We start from the raw sequence: 22,177 nt of genomic DNA on the forward strand, positions 1-22,177 counted from the left end.
ATGGGTGGCAACAGGCTCAAATCCAATGATCAAGTCAATTCAATGTTCAATCAAAGCAAACTGAAATCCCGAGGAACCGACTGTAGAGTCGCTTGTCTCTTTGCTTGGCGGAGAGGGAGCAATGGGGGGGGGAGGAGAGAGATTGGGGCAAGATCTGTATGGGAGGAAGGAAAGAAAGGGGGCAGGAAACCGTCCAAGTTGCCCTTTCAGCATCGGAGGGCTTCTTTGTGCAGCCCAATGTTACGGGGCACCCGAACTCCAGAGTCCAGTCCCCACTGGAGGATCTTCTGACACCCATTCACTTGGGCTCTCCGCGGGAGATGGGGATGGGGAGCACTGGGGCAGCCCCCTCCTGTCCCTTCTTGCCTGGATTCTCACTTGTGGAGGGGGAAAGTGGCATGTCTCTCTACCAAGCGCTGCATTGGTGCTCCCTTCTGAAATCTGGTGAGTCTCTTCCCCCCCTCCCCGTTTTGTACATTTGTACAGCTTGCAAACGGGAACCCGAAGTGTAGAGTCACTTGTCTCTTTGCTTGGCCGAGAGGGAGCAATAAGTTGGAAGGGGGGGGGAGACAAGGGGCAGGAAATTCTCCTAGTTGCCCTTCCAGCATCGGAGGGCTTCTGACTGCAGCCCAGTGCAAACGGGGCACTCAGAGTCCACAGCCCCCCTTGCAGGGTCTTCCGCCTCCCTCTCCACGCGAGCTCCTCGAGAGGAAGGGGAACTGGGGCGGGATCTCCCGGAGCCAGAGCGCTCCCTCCCTCCAGATCCTTCCCTCCCAGGCTTCTCACGTGTGGAGGGGGAAAGGGCCTTTATCTTCCTCCAAGCGTCTGCGTTGCCGGACCCCATTGAAATCCGGTGAGTCTGCCCACCCGGCCCCATTCTAGGCCTTTGATAAAAGGGGATTCCCAGGACCGCAGCGGGAGGGTGCGTAGGAAGACTGTTCAGTCGATCCATCCGGGATCCACCACAACGCCCAAATCGGGGAGCGCATGTTCGCTCTCCCTCGCTGCAAAGCTAAGAGGCCCCTTCTGATTTCTATTGAGCGAGGGAGGGTGGGAGGATTTAAACTTTGCTTGCGACGCTGAGTTCATTGCACTTTAATTAGGATTTATGTCCCCACCATGAATCGGGCAGTGGTGCTGTCACTCCTGGCAGCCCCGCATGCGCCCATTCAGACATGCAACCCCTGAGATGCTGAGGGGATCTCTGGGGACTGGATAGAAACCTCACTGAGAACTGCTGGTGGCCTTTGAATCAAAAGCAGGAGGCCTTGTGTGAAAGTAAACAAAGGTGTTGTATTGAAAATGGAAATGGACTGCCTTCAAGTCGATCCCGACTTATGGCGACTTCCATGGTAAGCATTATTCAGAGGGGGTTTACCATTGCCATCCTCTCAGGCTGAGAGGCAGTGACTGGCTCAAGGTCACTGTCAGGACCCTTCCTGTCAGGATCCCACCTCAGGCGCCAGCTGCTAGGATCCTGACTGTGGTCACTGCCTTGTCACGGTTTCACCTCAGGGTCCTGGTCTTTAAACAGTTCTTACCAGCTCTAGCAAAGATCTCTTAAGATCCCACTGCTAGGCAGCACCACCAGATCTTCCTGTAAAACAATATTGCCTTGAGACTGTGCCTTAGTCTCCTCCTGGCTTATTGCTACTTTGTGTCTGGGTGCACTTGCAGGCCACAACCCCTTGTATCTTTGTGCCTCTAAAGATTACAGCCCTGGGTTGCTCTGGATACTTGATGATGTTACTCTATCTCTTCACGGCTGCCACCATTGATACTGTTACCATGCCTTTTCTGCTTTGAAACATGCACCCAGCATTTTGCTCCAAAACGCTCTATGTGTTTTACCCTGGGTTTTCTTCCTGTCAATTTCTCATAGGGAGACATGCCTATTATTCTGTGCACAAGGCGGTTCTGAATGTAAGCAGTGTACAGAATACATTCACCCCAATAGGTGTTATTCATATCTGCATCAGCCAGCATGGCTCTCATTGAATCCTGCAGTGACCGGTTCCTCCTCTCTGCAGTTCCATTGGAGGATGGTGAGAAAGGAGCAGTGAGACTTTGAATTATTCCTTTTTTTTCTAAATATGTTTTAAACGAATTACTGGTAAATTCTCCTCCTTGATCTGATTTGATATTTTTGATAACAACCCCATATTGTGTCTCTGTCCTCTGTATAAATGCCTTTAATTTATCTTCTGCTTCACTTTTCTTTTTCAATAAGAATACATGTGTAAATCTGGAAAAATCATCTACAATCACTAAATAAAATCTTGCCCCACCTTTTGAACACTGGAAAGGTCCAGCCAAATCCACATGTATGAGCTGATAGGATTTAGTGGTAGTACTTTCACAGCTCTTATTGACAGGAGTCACAGTCATTTTTGTTTTATAGCATACCTCACATTCATCCACATGCTCACAATGTGTTAGTTCCAAATCTTGACTATGCTTTGGAGTATTTTTCACTTTCTCAAAATGTGCGTGCCCTAATTTTCTGTGCCATTCATGTATACAGTTTTCGTGTATGTTTTTATTTACTCCTATCCAGGCACACGTGGGTTTATCAAGCTTACTCTCTACCATATACATTTGGTTCTGTAATTTCCCTTGCATACAGATTTCACCATCTTTCTGTACAAAACATCTATTCCCTTCAAATGTAATTTTACAACCTATTTGAGCTAGTTTTCTCACCGATAGAATGTTATATTTTAAACCAGAAACTAATAACACATCTGTCAATATAGTTCTCAAATTACTTAACCTGAGCGTGCCTCTTGCAATTGCATCCCGAGTTGATCCGTCAGCCAGATAAATCTTCTCTTGCACTGGCTTTGATGTGTAAAATAAACTAGAGTCTGTGATCAGGCAATTAGACGCTCCGCTGTCGAGAAGCCATTTAGAGTTAATTAGTTTATTGTCCTCCTTAGCAATAAAGTTCACGCTTGGTTTCCGATGTCCAAAGTCCCTGTTATTTCTCTTCTTACTTAAACAATGTCTCTGTATATGTCCTCGGGACCCACAAAAATAACATATTTTATTCTCTTGCCTGTTTCTTTGATATTGTTGTTGGTGTACAGCCTCAGTCTCTTTTAACTCAGTCCTCTTACTCTCTTGTCTCCTGTTCCATTCTTGTTGAAGTTTCTGTTCTACAAAGTCCAGAGATAAAGTTCCGTCTGGTAAAGTCTCCAAACTAGAGACCAGTACATCCCATTTTCGATCAAATGAAGATAACAGTATATAGACCATCTGAATGTCACTATGATGTACTCCTCTATCTTGAAGTTCAGCAAATAATCTACGAAATTCAGCCAGATGCTCTGTCATAGTCACTTCATCTGTAAAACGCATCTGATAAAGCTTCCGCGCTAAACACAGCCTGCTCCCTGCGGTTTGCTGCACATGAGTGGCTCTTAGCTTCTCCCACATTTGATTAGCTGTCGGCTCATTACTCACCAGCAACAGTTGAAAATCAGACAGCCCCAGAGTAATAAAAGCCTTCGCTTTCTCGTCTTTCTTCGTCCACGCTGCTGAAGGAGCTGCCGGAGGGGGGTTTTCTACGACATCATTCAAATCTTCTTTAATCAGAACTGCTCTCATTCTCCATTTCCAGCTGGAGTAGTTTACAGCATTCAGTCTCTCCATTGGCATCCCGGATGACAGGTTTACAGCCATGTTGTCCGCTCTTCACTTGCCTCTTTCTTGCACTTTCTTTTCTCTGCAGCAACGTCACGTAAACGACACTTGAACCCCTTACTTTGTGTGATAAGCTGGGCCCATAACCCCTGTCGGCGCATGCGTATAGATATCATACAAGTAAGAAATTCTGGTGTCGAATAGATCCAGTGAATACGCCAGGCCAGGCAAGTTTCTTGTAAGAGTCTTTACTGACAAAATACAAAACACAGTTCTCTCACTCCAAACGACTTTCGCCCACACCAGAGCTTCTGCAAGAGCAGCTTCTTATCTACCAGGTTGCCCTTGCCAACCACCTGCTGGCCTTGAGGAACCTGGCAACCCCTCTTGCTCTGTTTAACCCGTTTATTGCAGGTTTCATTCTCCTCCGAACAAACCTCTGTCTGTGAGTCTCATAACTTGCTTTACTGAACAACAGTTTCCCAACCTTGGTATATGCCCTGCCCACTTTTCTGGTCTGTGAAAACCCAGCCAAGGATCAGGCGTTAGGTAAACCAAGAAATATTTAATTATATACACAGTAATAACAATATTACTTAAAGGTAAACCGCCCAGAGAGCTTCAGCTATGGGGCGGTATACAAACAAACAAACAAATAAATAAATACGGTATAGTTGATTTATTTATTTATTTATTTCATTTTTAGACCGCCCATAGCTAGTAGCTCTCTGGGCGGTGTACAAAGCAGATTAAAAATACAATATTATAATAAAATCAATCACATATATCAACAACAATATTAAAATAAAATGTAGACATAAACATTAACATTAAAAACATTAAAAAGCCTGGGAGTACAGCCAGGTCTTAACCTGGCGCCTAAAAGAAAGCACCATAGGTGCCAGGCGTATCTCTTCAGGTAAGCTGTTCCACAATTCGGGGGCCACTACAGAAAAGGCCCTAGATCTGGTAACAATCCTCCGGGCATCCTGGTGAGATGGTACCCGGAGGAGGGCCTTAGATACTGAACGAAGTGAACGGGTAGGTTCATAGCGGGAGAGGCGTTCCACAAGGTACTGTGGTCCCACACCGTGTAAGGCTTTATAGGTCAAAACCAGCACCTTGAATCTGGCTTGGAAACAAATAGGTAGCCAGTGCAAACGGGCCAGGACAGGTGTTATATGCGCAGACCGATTGGTCCTCATCAATAGCCTGGCTGCCGCGTTTTGCACCAGCTGAAGTTTCCGAACTGTCTTCAAGGGCAGCCCTACGTAGAGTGCATTACAGTAATCCAGTCTAGAAGTTACCAGGGCGTGAACAACTGAAGCGAGATCGTCGCTGTCCAGATAGGGGCGTAGTTGGGCTACTAAACGAAGATGGTAAAATGCATTCCGAGCCACCGAGGCCACTTGAGCCACAAGCAACAAGGAAGGGTCAAAAAGGACCCCCAAACTACGAACCTGTTCTTTCAAGGGGAGTGTAACCCCATCTAGAACAGGATGAACATCCACCATCCGGGCAGGGAAAGAGCTCACCAACAGTGTTTCAGTCTTGTCTGGATTGAGTTTCAGTTTATTAGCTCTCATCCAGTCCATTATCACGGTCAGGCAGTGGTTTAGCACATCAACAGCCTCACCTGAAGAAGGTGAAAAGGAGAAATAGAGCTGCGTGTCATCAGAGTCTAAGTCCCGACGGATGCATGCAATCTTGTCCTGGAAGTGCTCCGCAAATTCGTTACAGCGGGCTTCCGATGTTTCTTTAGTATCGTGAGAGCCAGAATGTAACAGCCCACGTACTACCCTAAACAGCTCCGCTGGGCGGCAAAGAGATGATCTAATGGTGGCAGCAAAATAAAACTTTTTTGCCGCCCTAACCGCTTTTACATACATCTTAGTGGAAGCACTTACCAAAGCATGACTACATCCATCAGGAGTTCGCCTCCATCTGCACTCTAGCCTCCTTCTCTCTTGCTTCATCACTCTCAGCTCCGGGGTATACCACGGTGCTGTATGAGTTCTGCACTGAAGGGGGCGCGCGGGAGCGATCGTGTCAATGGCCTGGGTCATCTCCGTATTCCACAGGTCAACCAGGGCCTCGACAGGAGCGCCAGTACTATCAGCCGGAAAGACTCCCAGAGCCATCTGGAAAGCTACGGGATCCATAAGCCTCCGGGAGCGGACCAACTTAATAGGTCCCCCACCTCTGCAGAGGGAAAGGGCTGTCGTAAGTCTAAAACTCAGCAAGCGGTGATCTGTCCATGACAACGGAGTAGATGAAAAATACCCCGCCTTCAGATCACCATCTCCATGACCAGTGGCAAAGATCAAATCAAGAGTATGTCCTGATACATGCGTCGGGCCAGTAACAATTTGAAACAGCCCCATGGTTGTCATGGAGGCCATGAAGTCCTGAGCCACCCCAAACAAGACAGTCTCGGCATGAATGTTGAAGTCCCCCAGTACCACAAGTCTAGGGGACTTGTTAACAAGCGTATGGTTTCATCAGATGCGTTTCTCTTTATGTTTCTAGTCATCACCAGCCTAATCCAGTCCAACCCACAAAACCAACTCCAACCTCCCTCAGAACTCCCACCAACAAAACTCTCTCCAATCACCCCCCTTCTCAACTGTCATCCTCTCATTTATACCTTCACTCAAACGTTCAGCCAATCATAATACAATATTCTCCAGCATTCCAGCCCATGTACTCCCCCCTCACTCAGTCCACTTACCATATATACTCTAATAAACGCACTTACCATATTTACAGTAATATATAAATTGTTTTTATATAGTTTTAAATTTTAAAATTGTGTTTTAAATTGTTTTTAAAATATGTGTTTTAAATTATATATGTGTTTTAATGTTTTTGATTGCTGTAAACCGCTCAGAGAGCTTCAGCTATGGGGCGGTATACAAGTACAGTAAATAAATAAATATATACAGGGACATCACAGTCACCCAGTGAGCTTCATGGCTGAGTGGGGATTCGAACCCTGGTCTCCCAGGTCGTAATCCAACACTTTAACCACTACACCACACTGAAAATGAGATGAAAACTACAGAGATGATTTATTTATATACCAATAACTTGCCAAGATGCCTTGTAAGCATTTTACAAGTTTACAAGCGATTACAAAAAAATAGGCAAGGGTTAAGAAAAATAACATAAAATACTTAATGAAACAATAAAATCAAAACAAACACAAGAAATATTGACAATGGAAATGTGCAGTAAAAGAAGCCTATTAAAACAGAACAGATTAACAGAAAAATTCAAACCACAATGGGGCAACAGAGCTGCGTAACCACCAAATTTGGTCACTCATACCTGCCTGGGCCGAACGGGCGGGGGCCAGGCACAAACCTCTGGCGTACCTTTGGCGGACAGGGATTTGGACTGTAGCTTAAGGTGTGAATAGAAGCAGGTATCTATAGGGTGAAAATGGAACTTACAAACCATATATGATAACCGTTCTAGTTAGTGATTTGTTGTTGTTATGTGCCTTCAAGTCGATTACGACGTATGGCGACCCTATGAATCAGCGACCTCCAAGAGCATCTGTGATGAACCACCCTGTTCAGATCTTGTAAGTTCAGGCCTGTGACTTCCTTTATTGAATCAAGCCATCTCTTGTTTGGCCTTCCTCTTTTTCTACCCCCTGCTGTTTTTCCCAGCATTATTGTCTTTTCTAGTGAATCATGTCTTCTCATGATGTGTCCAAAGTATGATAACCTCAGTTTCATCATTTTAGTTTCTAGTGACAGTTCTGGTTTAATTTGTTCTACCACCCAATTATTTGTCTTTTTCGCAGTCCATGGTATCTGCAAAGCTCTCCTCCAGCACCACATTTCAAATGAGTTGATTTTTCTCTTATCCGCTTTTTTCACTGTCCAACTTTCACATCCATACATAGAGATCGGGAATACCATGGTCTGAATGATCCTGACTTTGATATTCAGTGATACATCTTTGTATTTGAGGATCTTTTCTAGTTCTCTCATAGCTGCCCTCCCCAGTCCTAGCCTTCTGATTTCTTGTCTCCATTTTGGTTAATGACTGTGCCGAGGTATTGATAATCCTTGACAAGGTCAATGTCCTCATTGTCAACTTTAAAGTTACATAAATCTTCTGTTGTCATTACTTTAGTCTTTTTGACATTCAGCTGTAGTCCTGCTTCGTTTCAAATCATTACTGGTTTCTGCTAAGAGTATGGTGTCATCTGCATATCTTAAATTATTGATATTCCTCCAATTTTCACACCTCCTTCATCTTGGTCCAATCTCGCTTTCCGTATGATATGTTCTGCATACAGATTAAACAAATAGGGTGATAAAATACACCCCTGTCTCACACCCTTTCCGATGGGGAACCAATCGGTTTCTCCATATTCTGTCCTTACAGTAGCCTCTTGTCCAGAGTATAGGTTGCGCATCAGGACAATCAGATGCTGTGGCACCCCTATTTCTTTTAAAGCATTCCATAGTTTTTCATGATCTACACAGTCAAAGGCTTTGCTGTAGTCTATAAAGCACAGGGTGATTTTCTTCTGAAATTCCTTGGTCCGTTCCATTATCCAACGTATGTTTGCGATATGATCTCTGGTGCCTCTTCCCTTTCTAAATCCAGCTTGGACATCTGGCATTTCTCTCTCCATATATGGTAAGAGCCTTTGTTGTAGAATCTTGAGCATTACTTTACTTGCATGGGATATTAAGGCAATAGTTCAATAATTACTGCATTCTCTGGGATTCCCTTTCTTTGGAAGTGGGATATATATTGAAGGCTTCCAGTCTGTGGGCCATTGTTTAGTTTTCCATATTTCTTGGCAATTTTTTGTCAAAATTTGGACAGATTCAGTCTCAGTAGCTTGTAGCAACTCTATTGGTATGCCATCTATTCCTGGTGATTTGTTTCTTCCAAGAATTTTAAGAGCAGCTTTCACTTCACATTCTAAAATTTCTGGTTCTTCATCATATGGTTCCTCTGTGAATGAATCTGTCATCCTTGCATCTCTTGTATAGAGTTCTTCAGTGTATTGCTTCCATCTTCCTTTTATTTCATCTCAGTCAGTCAGTGTGTTTTCCTGTGGATTATTCAACATCCCTACTCGTGGTTTAAATTTCCCTTTCATTTCTCTAATCTCTAGTTAGCGATACATGAATATAATTTTGGAGGGCAGCTGGAGGGAGATACGGTTTGTTTTACTCTGGCTGATGAGTCAGTATAACAGGATATGGACAAAGAAAAGAAAGGGAAAGTCAGAGATGGAGAAAGTCTTGATCTAGTTAAGCAAACTATTGGGGCAGGGACATGGCAAAGGGTTGGCATGAGAGCAAGGTGAGTAGCTGCGAGGGGAACAAAACATCCACATACAGTAGCAGTATATCAGATCTCGGATGCAGGAAAGAAATATTTTGTTTTACAATAAACAATGAAAAATGAGTCTAAAGGAACCATGTGCAAGTCAGCTAATGAATCAACAAAGATTTTGTCAGCTGAGTGACAGCCTTTATCTAACACAACTTCAGTGCAGTTTGATGTAAGGGAGGCTGGAGGAGAAGAGGGCAGCAACTGACTGGGGTCAAGAAAGGAACATAGAAAGATAGAAAACTACTTTGTACTGAGTCACACCCTTGGTCCATCTGGCTGGGAGCTTTGAGTGAAGAAGGGACGAGGGCTCAATAGAATGCCGAGGGGGTGCCTGTGACGCCCTTCCCTGGCTCTCCCTGTCAGGTTCCTACCTGCGCGTGGCTACTGCCTGTCACTAGGCACCACCAGGGACTCCACCAGTCCGGACTGTCCTTTTTTATGGTTTCTCTCCCCGCTCTAGCACAGATCTCAACAGATCCCCCTGCTAGGCAACCACCAGTCACGTCCTAATACTAGTATTCCCAGAGACTCTGAATACTGGTATTCTCTTCACCGCTGCCTCCATTTGTTACAGTTTCCCTTCAGCCTTGGTCATTACCTTACCCTCCCTTCAGGTCTGTGAAACCCCAGCCAAGGATCAGGCCTTTGGTAAACCAAATTAAGTATTTATTAAAGATAACAAAGCTAACAAGATTAACAAGATTTCTTCTTAAGGCACATAAGCATATGGTTTTACTCAATACTAATCCGAACTCCACCCCCCTCCTTCTCCACTCTCTCCTGGCAAACAGCTCTCTAAACCCCACCAAGCAACCCACTCAGTTTCACCTCATCCACCACCACCACCTCTCAGATTCCACTATCTCTCTTCCTTTTATACGTTCAGCCATTTTAAACACTCAGCCAATCATCTAGCATTCTACTGCCCATTCACTCCCCCTCCTCTTTCACTCCACTTACCATGTATCTTCTAAACAACCAACACTTACCATATATACATTAATATAGGAACATCACATTTCCCCCCCCTTAAAACAACGGCAGAGTATTATTCCTGTTCCAGGATTTATACGTCGCGTTAACAAATAAAAGTCTCTATGGGGAAAATGTCTTTCTTTGTTCCTCCGTCTGGTCACGTCACTGCAGTCCCAGCCACTTGCCTGGAAAGTCCATTGGCCAGTACATTGTCCTTGCCTTTTATGAACTGGAAATCCACTTGATAGTCCTGTAGGGCCCAAGACCACCTCTGCAGCATAGTGTTATGTTTTTTCATAGTCTGCAACCATAACAAGGCCCGATGATCCGTAGTCACTGTGAATCTTCGTCCCCACACGTATGGGTGCAACTTGTTCAGTCCCCACATGACCGCTAGGCACTCCTTCTGGACCGACAAATAGTTTTTCTCCCTCGGCGTCAGCTTGCGACTCAGGTATGCCACTGGATGTCTGGTGCCTTCTCTCTCCTGTAGCAAGACGACTCCCAGCGCCAGGTCCGACGCATCTGTAGCCACGATGAATGGTTGCTCATAGTCTGGTGCTATTAATATGGGTCCTTGGCAGAAGGCTTGCTTCAGCAGATCAAAAGCCTTCTGACATTCATCCGTCCATACCACACGCTCAGAACACTTCTTCTTTGTTAATTCATGCAAGGGGGTTGCTATTTCCCCAAAATTTCTCACAAACTTCCTATAAAAACCAGCCACACCTAGAAATGCCCTTACTTGTTTTTTGGTTAAGGGGATAGGCCACGCTTGTATTGCCTCCACCTTGCTCCATAAGGGGGTGATTTTCCCACTCCCCACCTTATGTCCTACATAGATTACTTCACTCACAACTTTTCCATTCACACAGCACAGAACAGATCTGATTGGGGCATGATCTCCAGTATCAATGGAATGTATAACTATACTGGTTCGGCCAGGTTTGTTGCTAAAGAGATTCCTATAGGTTTTCAAAATTCTCAGAATCTCTTCTTTTACTTCCTCCTTCACCTCCTCTGAACATTGCACTTGATCTACCCCTCCTTTGTCTTTGCTTTCCTGTACCAAATCTGGAAGTTCAGGCCCACTTCCCTCAGGGAATAAGGTAACTTGCAACACCTGTGCATCCCTGGTATGGTAAGGCTTCAACATATTTACATGAACCACTTTGCTTTTGTCCAATTGGTCTGTGGTGATTACATACGTCACTGTGTCAAGCCTTTCTCTGATGGTATATGGTCCTTCCCAGTTAGCCTGTAATTTGTCATGTTTCCTGGGTATGAACACCATAACCATATCTCCCACATCATACACACATTCTCTGGCTGTTCTGTCATACCAGTAACTTTGCTTCTCCTGTGTATGACTCAAATTCTCTTTCACTACTTCCATCATTGATGTTAATTTATTGCGGAATTCCAATACAAAATCTACTACAGATGTTTTGTACTCTCCCAGGGTTCCTTCCCATGAATTTTTTAATAGTTCCAAAGGTCCCCTCACTTTTCTAGTGAACATGAGTTCAAAGGGTGAGAAGCCTGTTGACTCCTGAGGGACTTCTCTGTATGCAAATAAGAAGCATCCCAACCGTTCATCCCAGTCTTGTGGGTGATCTTGAACATAGCTTCTGATCATGCCCTTCAAAACGCCATTGAATCTCTCTGTTAACCCATTAGTGGCGGGATGGTAAGTAGTGGTCTTTAGATGTTTTAGACCACAACATTTCCACATACATTGCATCACTTCTCCCATGAATATACTGCCTTGATCCGTCAGCACTTCATGAGGAAAACCCAGCCTCATAAAGATTTTTAATAAAGCCTCTGCCACTACAGGAGCTTCTACAGATCTTAGTGCTTCTGCGTCTGGGTACCTGGTGGCAAAATCCACCACCACCACTAGATATTTCTTGCCATGCCTTGTGGGTTTGGAAAAAGGGCCCACCAAATCTATTCCCACTCTATAAAAGGGTTGTCCAATTATAGGAAGGGGCTTTAAGGGTGCCTTGGTCTTTACTCCACTTTTTCCCACCTTTTGGCATATTCCACAAGATAGACAATGTTGTTTTACATCTTTGGAGATGTTTGGCCAATAATAGTGTGCCGCCAATCTCCTCTTGGTCTTTTTTATTCCCAGATGTCCTGCACATGGGACATCGTGGGCTACCTCTAGCAATCTGGTTCTGTATTTGCTAGGTACTATCAACTGCTTCACTGCTTCACATTCATCCTTTCTCTCAGCGGGCATCCACAGTCTATATAAAATCCCATTCTCACACACAACTTGATTCCTCAGTTTGTCAGTGAAAGGAATCTGTTGGGTCAGAGCTTGTTCCTTTATCCGATTCAAACTTATATCTTTATGCAGCTCTTCCCTGAATTGCTCTGCTTCTTTCTTATCAGAGACCACTTGATACAGTTTGTCTCCTTCAGCAGGCCTGCTAGTGGTTGCTATGGTGACCTGAGGCTGGCTAACAGATTCCACCCTGTTTGTTTCAGCCCCCCTTAATATGGCTTCTTTTTCTCTGCCAATTTGCTGTCTGGTCACTACATATATTTTTCCTTGGGCTCCCATAACATCTCTTCCCAGTATTACTGGTTCTTGTTGCTGGGCATTAATGCCTACTTTATATCGGCCCTCTCGGCCTCTCCAAGTCATTTCCACCAGGGCCACAGGCAAACTTTCTGGTTGACCCCTCACTCCTTGGACAGTCACAGTTTCCTGAGGTAATATTACCTCAGATTTTATTAAATTTGGCCTCAGTAATGTCTGAGCGGCACCAGTATCAAGCAATGCCCAATAATTTGCCCCTTGTACACTCATTTCCTCTCTCAGACTTGAATCAAGGTCTGTTACTTCTGTCCAGTTTATCTGGCAGAACTGAACCTTTTTCACTGTTTCTAAAGCCTTGGGCTCTGTTTTCACTGCTCTTGTCTGAGCAGGATTACTAATGGGGTTGGCAACCTCACATTGAAAACGTAGGTGCCCTGGTCTACCACATTTGTAGCATAATTTCTCCTCACTTTTAGGGTACACAGATCCACTCTGGGGTGTCCTGTGCCCTTCAGATTTTAATGGAGGACTCACTCGCTGTGGTACCACATCCCTTCTGCCAGCATTATATGGTCTGGGTTTAAAATCTCTTGATGTTTTCCCCACCCAGCCAGTTCTGTTGGAGGCGAAGTGATCTGCCATCTCTGCGGCCTCCTGCACCGATGTAGGGGAACGGTCTTTGACCAGGAGCCTTATTTCTGGTGGTAACTGATGGTATAATTGATCCAATATCATGAGGTTTTTCACCTCCTCCACAGACTGAGCTTTTGCACTTGTCAGCCATTTCCCAAATATGTCCATCAGTTTTGCCCCCAGCTCCACGAAAGACCTCCCTGTCTGTATCTGGCAGTTTCTGAAAAGCTTTCTAAAATAATCAGGCCCCAGTCTGACTCGTTTAAACACTGCTTCTTTAAACTCAGCATAGGTGACGGGCCTGTCTGAGGGGAAATATTGGTATACCTCTGCCAATTCCCCTTTGATCAGGTTTGATAAATACTGCATGTATTTATCTTCAGGTAGCCCCCACAACTGAGCTGCCTTTTCAAAGGTTGTGAGATAAATTTGAGGATCTTGACCAGGCTCATAGACAGCAAAGTCCTTTGGAGTAATTTTTATTTTTGCTCCATCTCTGTCTTTCCTTGTCTCATCAGAATGAAACTTCTCTCTTTCAAATTTTAACTTTTCTGCCTGTAATTCCGCATCCACTCTCATTCTCTCAGTTTCCATCCGCAATCTCTCAGTTTCCAACTCTCGCTGTTTATCTTTCCCATCAGCTTCCATCCTCAATCTCTCAGCTTCCAACTCCCTCTGCTTGTCTTTTTCCTCAGCCTCCCATCTTAACTTCTCTCTCAAGTACTCTATATAAGCGGGATTGCTTAAATATCCTTCTGGGGTCTCTTCCCTGACAGGTTGTTTTTGCTGGGCAGTTGCAAATCCTGTAAGTGCTACCCTCAATTCATCTACCCCTTTACCCTCGTGAGGTAAATTGAATGTTATGCACTTCTCCACCAGCTCCTCTCTTTTCATTTTTATATATTCAGCCATGGTCACTCACTCTTTGCCACACACTCTTTGCCAGTCACTCTCACAAGTAATCTTGTTTTGTTATTACTGTTTGCCACACCACTGTTAGGGATTCTCTAGTATTCGTACCACCGCTACAGCCAACACCTGTGACGTAGTCTCCTTTGTCACCACGTGTCTTTGGGACTCTCTTTGGTTCGTATCTGGATTCTCTGTTGTTCGTATCCCACCGCTACCACCACCTGTGATGCCCTTCCCTGGCTCTCCCTGTCAGGTTCCTAACTGCGCGTGGCTACTGCCTGTCACTAGGCACCACCAGGGACTCCACCAGTCCAGACTGTCCTTTTTTATGGTTTCTCTCCCCGTCTAGCACAGATCTCAACAGATCCCCCTGCTAGGCAACCACCAGTCACGTCCTAATACTAGTATTCCCAGAGACTCTGAATACTGGTATTGTTATTCTCTTCACCGCTGCCACCATTTGTTACAGTTTCCCTTCAGCCTTGGTCATTACCTTACCCTCCCTTCTGGTCTGTGAAACCCCAGCCAAGGATCAGGCCTTTGGTAAACCAAATTAAGTATTTATTACAGATAACAAAGCTAACAAGATTAACAAGATTTCTTCTTAAGGCACATAAGCATATGGTTTTACTCAATACTAATCCGAACTCCACCCCCCTCCTTCTCCACTCTCTCCTGGCAAACAACTCTCTAAACCCCACCAAGCAACCCACTCAGTTTCACCTCATCCACCACCACCACCTCTCAGATTCCACTGTCTCTCTTCCTTTTATACGTTCAGCCATTTTAAACACTCAGCCAATCATCTAGCATTCTACTGCCCATTCACTCCCCCTCCTCTTTCACTCCACTTACCATGTATCTTCTAAACAACCAACACTTACCATATATACATTAATATAGGAACATCACAGTGCCCAGCAGAGGAGTGACAGACCAGTATGGCAGATGCTGCATATTTTGACCCTCACCTAGACTGAAGAATTTAATTCATGGTACTTACATGGAGGAAGATTTCCCCCCTCCCCCCAGCATTCATCAGGCTTTCCTTTCCGGGGAAGACCTGGTGGTTAGCCAAACTCATCCCCACTTTTTCCTGTCCTGAGTGTGTAATAATTCTCTAGCAGAGCAATGTCAGAGCAATAAGTAATAAGGACAGCTCAAGGTCACCCTGAGCTAGGAGCCAAATCCTGAAAGAACCTATATCTTAGGAGACAGATCCTAGGAGAAGGAAGCCTATAGAAAGCTAGTTTTCAACACCACCCTAGCAGGAAAGCTTCAGGGGACACTGTAAACAAGGCTAAATTCCAGTCGGAGAGAAGGGGGAAAAGGAAACTCCACCGATACATACAGGGAGAGAGTCAGCTCAGTCCTTGCTAAAAAGGGCAGCTTCAGCCTTCCTGAAACACAACCACAAGCTCTGTTTCCCTAGGTTAAAGAAAGGTCAGGCTGTTCTAGGTGGGAAAACAACAAACAAAAAAGACTTGCCTGGAAGTTGCAGCCCCTTGCTTAGATTAAAAGCAGCCAAAAGCTTAAACAGCCCCGCCCCTCGCTCAGGAAGGAAGCCTGCCTTCCTGCCTTCAAAGGAAGGAAGCCTGAGATAATCCTAAAGAGTTAAGCCCCAGCTGATAGCCATCAGCCTCAAGTAACACATCATTGGCTGGCAGCAGTAGCTTGGAGGAACCAGCCACACATATAAAGTCAGAGCACCCTAGCGAGGGAGCCTGCTCCACGAGCTAGAGGGAGCCCCAGCTGATGAAGCGTCAAGGCGAGTTAAGCAGCAGAGCAAGTTTGGCAGCAGGGCGAGGAGGCCAGGGCCCCCCACTCTGCCCGTCTGTTCGCTAACCTCAACTAAACCGCAGTCTCCAACCCATTGACGTAATAAACCTTAAACAAAACTATGCAGGTAAGAAGCCAGCAGGGGTGTGGGGGCTTTCCAGTGTTTTGCACCGCGTGCAGCATGTACGACTATCTGCCTGTTGGACAGAAGTTGTGGGTGTGCTCTCGGTGCAATGAGCTCCTGGCTCTCCGGGAACGTCTTCATTTCCTTGAGGCCAAGGTGGCGGACCTGGAAAAGCTGAGAGAGGCAGAGAGGTGTGTGGGGAAGGCCTTCAGGGACGTTATAACTGTGTCCCACTCCAACGATGATAGCTCTCCTGCTATCATGGAGAACGATGGTCTCGGGGAAGGAGAGCATCCAGCTGAGGAAGAGGGAAACGATCCCTTAGAAGGGACCCATTCCTTGGGGGATGAGCAGCTATCCTCTCGTGCCGAGGATATATCTCCAGGGGGTGGAGGGATCCTTGTAGTGGGTGATTCGATCATTAGGAACATAGACAGTGGGGTGTGTGATGGGCGTGTAGACCGCAAGGTGTTTTGCCTGCCTGGTGCGAAGGTTGCGGATATCGCCCGTCGTTTAGATAGTTTGGTAGACAGTGCTGGGAAGGAGTCAGTGGTCGTGGTGCACGTTGGCACCAACGACATGGGGAAATGCAGCTGTGAGGTCCTGGAAGCAAAATTTAGGTTGCTAGGTAGGATGCTGAAAGCCAGGACCTCCAAGGTGGCTTTCTCTGAAATGCTACCGGTTCCACGCGCAGGACCAGCCAGACAGGCCCAGCTTCACAGTCTCAATGCGTGGATGAGACGATGGTGTCGGGTGGAAGGGTTTGGATTTGTTAGGCACTGGGGAACATTTTGGGACAAGCCAGGCCTGTACAAAAGGGACGGGCTCCACTTGAACCAGAATGGAACCAGACTGCTGGCACTTAAAATTAAAAAGGTAGCAGAGCAGCTTTTAAACTGACTGAGGGGGGAAACCCGACAGGAGCTGAGAAAGGTCCGGTTCGGAACAAACCTCCCCCCTGGGATAAAAACCAAAGAAATGATGAAATTATAGAAGGGGTAGGCCTAAAAGTAGGCATTGTGAGAGCAGGGGCACAGGATATCAATTCAAAAGGGCAAAATTACCACAGGCCAAACCACAAGTGGCAAAGACACTTGAAGAGAGACACTGCTTACAAGTGCCTGTACGCCAATGCTAGGAGCCTCCGAACCAAGATGGGAGAACTGGAGTGCTTGGTCTTAGAGGAGAGCATTGATATAGTGAGCATAACGGAGACCTGGTGGAATGGAGAAAACCAGTGGGATACGGTTATCCCTGGATATAAACTATATCGGAAGGACAGGGAAGGACGTATTGGTGGCGGAGTCGCTCTATACGTGAAAGAAGGCATTGAATCCAGCAAGCTGGAAACCCCAAAAGAGGCAGACTCCTCCACAGAATCGTTGTGGGTGGTGATACCGTGCCCCAGGAGGGACTTAATACTGGGAACGATCTATCGTCCCCCTGATCAAAATGCTCAGGGAGACCTTGAGATGAGATATGAAATTGAGGAAGCATCCAAACTAGGAAATGTGGTAGTAATGGGTGACTTCAACTACCCGGACATAGACTGGCTGCATATGTGTTCCAGTCATGACAAAGAAGCAAAGTTTCTAGATATTCTAAATGACTATTCCCTAGATCAGTTGGTCATGGAACCGACCAGAGGGATGGCAACCCTGGACTTAATCCTCAGTGGGGACCGGGACCTGGTGCGAGATGTAAGTGTTGTTGAACCGATTGGGAGCAGTGACCACAGTGCTATTAAATTAAACATACATGTAAATGGCCAATTGCCAAGAAAATCCAACACGGTCACATTTGACTTCAAAAGAAGGAAACTTCACAAAAATGAAGGGATTGGTAAAAAGAAAGCTGAAAAACAAAGTCCAGAGGGTCACATCACTCAAAAATGCTTGGAAGTTTTTTGAAAACACTATATTAGAAGCTCAACTGGAGTGCATACCGCAGATCAGAAAAGGTACCACCAGGGCCAAGAAGATGCCAGCATGGTTAACGAGCAAAGTCAAGGAAGCTCTTAGAGGCAAAAAGTCTTCCTTCAGAAAATGGAAGTCTTGTCCGAATGAAGAAAATAAAAAAGAACACAAACTCTGGCAAAAGAAATGCAAGAAGACAAGAAGGGATGCTAAAAAAGAATTTGAGGAGCCCATTGCTAAGAACATAAAAACCAACAACAAAAAATTCTATAAATACATTCAAAGCAGGAGACCATCTAGGGAGACGATTGGACCCTTGGATGATAAGGGAGTCAAAGGTGTACTAAAGAACGATAAGGAGATTGCAGAGAAGCTAAATGAATTCTTTGCATCTGTCTTCACAGTGGAAGATATAGGGCAGATCCCTGAACCTGAACTAACATTTACAGGAAGGGATTCTGAGGAACTGAGACAAATAGTGGTAATGAGAGAGGAAGTTCTAAGCTTAATGGACAATATAAAAACTGACAAATCACCGGGCCCGGATGGCATCCACCCGAGAGTTCTCAAAGAACTCAAAGGTGAAATTGCTGATCTGCTAACTAAAACATGTAACTTGTCCCTCGGGTCCTCCTCCGTGCCTGAGGACTGGAAAGTGGCAAATGTAACGCCAATCTTCAAAAAGGGATCCAGAGGGGATCCCGGAAATTACAGGCCAGTTAGCTTAACTTCTGTCCCTGGAAAACTGGTAGAAAGTATTATTAGAGCTAGATTAACTAAGCACATAAAAGAACAAGCCTTGCTGAAGCAGAGCCAGCATGGCTTCTGCAAGGAAAAGTCCTGTCTCAGTAACCTATTAGAATTCTTTGAGAGTGTCAACAAGCATATAGATAGAGGTGATCCAGTGGACATAGTGTACTTAGACTTTCAAAAAGCGTTTGACAAGGTACCTCACCAAAGGCTTCTGAGGAAGCTTAGCAGTCATGGAATAAGAGGAGAGGTCCTCTTGTGGATAAGGAATTGGTTAAGAAGCAGAAAGCAGAGAGTAGGAATAAACGGACAGTTCTCCCAATGGAGGGCTGTAGAAAGTGGAGTCCCTCAAGGATCGGTATTGGGACCTGTACTTTTCAACTTGTTCATTAATGACCTAGAATTAGGAGTGAGCAGTGAAGTGGCCAAGTTTGCTGACGACACTAAATTGTTCAAGGTTGTTAAAACAAAAAGGGATTGCGAAGAGCTCCAAAAAGACCTCTCCAAACTGAGTGAATGGGCGGAAAAATGGCAAATGCAATTCAATATAAACAAGTGTAAAATTATGCATATTGGAGCAAAAAATCTTAATTTCACATATACGCTCATGGGGTCTAAACTGGCGGTGACCGACCAGGAGAGAGACCTCGGGGTTGTAGTGGACAGCACGATGAAAATGTCGACCCAGTGTGCGGCAGCTGTGAAAAAGGCAAATTCCATGCTAGCGATCATTAGGAAAGGTATTGAAAATAAAACAGCCGATATCATAATGCCGTTGTATAAATCTATGGTGCGGCCGCATTTGGAATACTGTGTACAGTTCTGGTCGCCTCATCTCAAAAAGGATATTATAGAGCTGGAAAAGGTTCAGAAGAGGGCAACCAGAATGATCAAGGGGATGGAGCGACTCCCTTACGAGGAAAGGTTGCAGCATTTGGGGCTTTTTAGTTTAGAGAAAAGGCGGGTCAGAGGAGACATGATAGAAGTGTATAAAATTATGCATGGCATTGAGAAAGTGGATAGAGAAAAGTTCTTCTCCCTCTCTCATAATACTAGAACTCGTGGACCTTCAAAGAAGCTGAACGTTGGAAGATTCAGGACAGACAAAAGGAAGTACTTCTTTACTCAGCACATAGTTAAACTATGGAATTTGCTCCCACAAGATGCAGTAATGGCCACCAGCTTGGATGGCTTTAAAAGAAGATTAGACAAATTCATGGAGGACAGGGCTATCAATGGCTACTAGCTGTGATGGCTGTGCTGTGCCACCCTAGTCAGAGGCAGCATGCTTCTGAAAACCAGTTGCCGGAAGCCTCAGGAGGGGGGAGTGTTCTTGCACTCGGGTCCTGCTTGCGGGCTTCCCCAGGCACCTGGTTGGCCACTGTGAGAACAGGATGCTGGACTAGATGGGCCACTGGCCTGATCCAGCAGGCTCTTCTTATGTTCTTATGTTCTAATGTCTTGTCTTTGCAGGACCTGGTAGCCCCTCTGATTAGGACAGAAATTGGCAGAAGACAAAGTTCCTTCAACCGTGTTGGAGGCTTTTGTAAGATGGATGGGGACGTCTCATCTGGCCCTGAAGTAGGAAGAGGCCCTGATGTCATCGAGACTGGGAGCAGTGGGGGATTCTGGGAAAGAACCATGCAGAAGGCCCTGGGTGAGGAGGACACCCTCAGCTTAGATGAGCAGCGCCAGCAGTTCAGACATTTCTGCTACCAGGAGGTTGAGGCCCCCCGAGTGGTTTGCAACAAACTCTACCATCTCTGCCATCAGTGGCTGAAGCCAGAGCGACACACAAAGGCTGAGATGCTGGACCTGGTGATCCTGGAGCAGTTCCTGGCTGGCCTTCCACCAGAGATGGAGAGCTGGGTGAGGGAATGTGGAGTGGAGACCACTTCCCAGGCAGTGGCCCTGGCTGAAGGTTTCCTCCTGAGTCAGGCAAAGAAGCAGGAAGAGCAGCAGGTGAGAGCATTTTCATTGACATAAATCCCAGGGCCCGAGAATGTGAGGGAGGGTATCCCAGAATTCTCGACTAATTGGCCAACCTTCTTTGGAAAGCACCTGAGGAAGGTTATCTGATAACCCTCTGGGTTTTTACCTCTGTAATTCCTTTTCTAATCCTTCTCCCCTTTCCCTGTTTTGAACCTTCATGACTGTTTCAGGGAGAGGACCTCTTTGCAGAAACCAGCTCCAATATCCTTCAAGCCAAGAACACTCCATTGGACACCAGACGGAGGCCGCTGGGTAAGGAAGAATGGGGTGTCCCACACTTTTGTCTCCCTCTGTCAATTTTGAAATCGATCCACTGGCTCTTGTAACCTTCGGGGGGTGAAGACGTTTGTCTGCAGCCTTTTCCACAGCTCAGAAAATGACCCTATTCACAAAATAGGACAACTTTATACACGGGGGACAAGCACCCCCAAAGGGGGTGCGAGGAGTTTTCATGCAAGGGAAACATAAAAGAGGCACTGATGCTGAACAGATAAAGAGTTTTTCTGAGGCCTATGTGTAGTCAAGTCGTGCATCGCTTAAGGCCATCAACTATGTCTCTCACAGGTGATGGAAGGACGCCGGCGAGATCTCCTCTGCTGTCTCTTCTTTCTGGCAGAGAGGAGGGAGCTGCCGAGAAAGCGGCTCAGGTAGGGGGACAAATCATTGGGGGAAGAGAGGCTGGGGGCAGCCTGGGTGCCTTTGTCTCTTGCTTACCTCCCTGGGCCTGAATGGATTTCTCTCCTTCCCTTTGCTTCTGTCAAAGCTCTCTTTAATGTGGTTTACATCCCGAGAATAATGACCAGCCCACTCACCTTTACTAGTCTTTTGGATGTAGCTAGCATTTTTTATAATTACTATCATAAACTGCTTTTAATAATTTAGTAATAATTACTATGATTACTACTTTTACATATGCCACTTAATAATAGGCTTCTAAGCAATTCACGTAAAAGATTGTCTCACACTTGACATACTCTGTTAATCACTGAGGGCCTCCTGCAGATCCCATCTCATCAGGAGGTGCGTTCCACACGACACAGGAATCAGGCCTTTACTATTACGGCATCTTCCGCTTGAAATTCCCCTCCCTTGAATATGAGACAGGTGCTGTCACTGTCCTCTTTTCAGGGCCTGCTGAACGCTGAACTTTTCCAACAAGCCTTTTAAGTTAAGATCTTTATTTCAGAATTGCATCTTTGTTGGAATTGCTTTTAAGATACTTGTTTCTAAGATTTTTTAAATCCCTTTTAAAAAATATTAATTATAGTATTAATATTCATTTATATATGCTATGGCTGTGCTCCATATTTGGACGAAGGCTGTGGAACGAACTGAATTGGGCTTCTTTGGGAGCTGTTTGCGGGCTGAGTCTGTCACTCCCTCATACGGGGTAGAGGGCCTATTGCAGGGCTGCGGAGTCAGAATCGTGGAGTCGGAGTCGGAAGTAATTTTGGGTGGAGTTGGAGTCAGACAGTTGAAAAATAGAGGAGTCAGAGTCGGACAGTAGAAAAATAGAGAAGT

At 45.6% G+C, this 22,177-nt stretch overlaps 1 protein-coding gene across 2 annotated transcripts in view; it reads left to right on the forward strand.

Moving 5' to 3' along the window:
* The window catches only part of LOC133381597 (zinc finger protein 883-like), a 30,887-nt gene that overhangs the window by 681 nt on the left and 8,029 nt on the right, over positions 1-22,177 (forward strand). For both annotated transcript variants that reach the window (XM_061620920.1, XM_061620921.1), the window contains exons 2-4: positions 20,138-20,626; positions 20,827-20,908; positions 21,221-21,303. In XM_061620920.1, coding sequence (XP_061476904.1) covers positions 20,216-20,626; positions 20,827-20,908; positions 21,221-21,303 — 576 coding nt within the window. In that variant the 5' untranslated portion in view covers positions 20,138-20,215. The remainder of the gene's footprint in view (positions 1-20,137; positions 20,627-20,826; positions 20,909-21,220; positions 21,304-22,177) is intronic.

This window comes from Rhineura floridana, chromosome 3 (assembly GCF_030035675.1).
Source record: "Rhineura floridana isolate rRhiFlo1 chromosome 3, rRhiFlo1.hap2, whole genome shotgun sequence".
Lineage (NCBI taxonomy): Eukaryota > Metazoa > Chordata > Lepidosauria > Squamata > Rhineuridae > Rhineura > Rhineura floridana.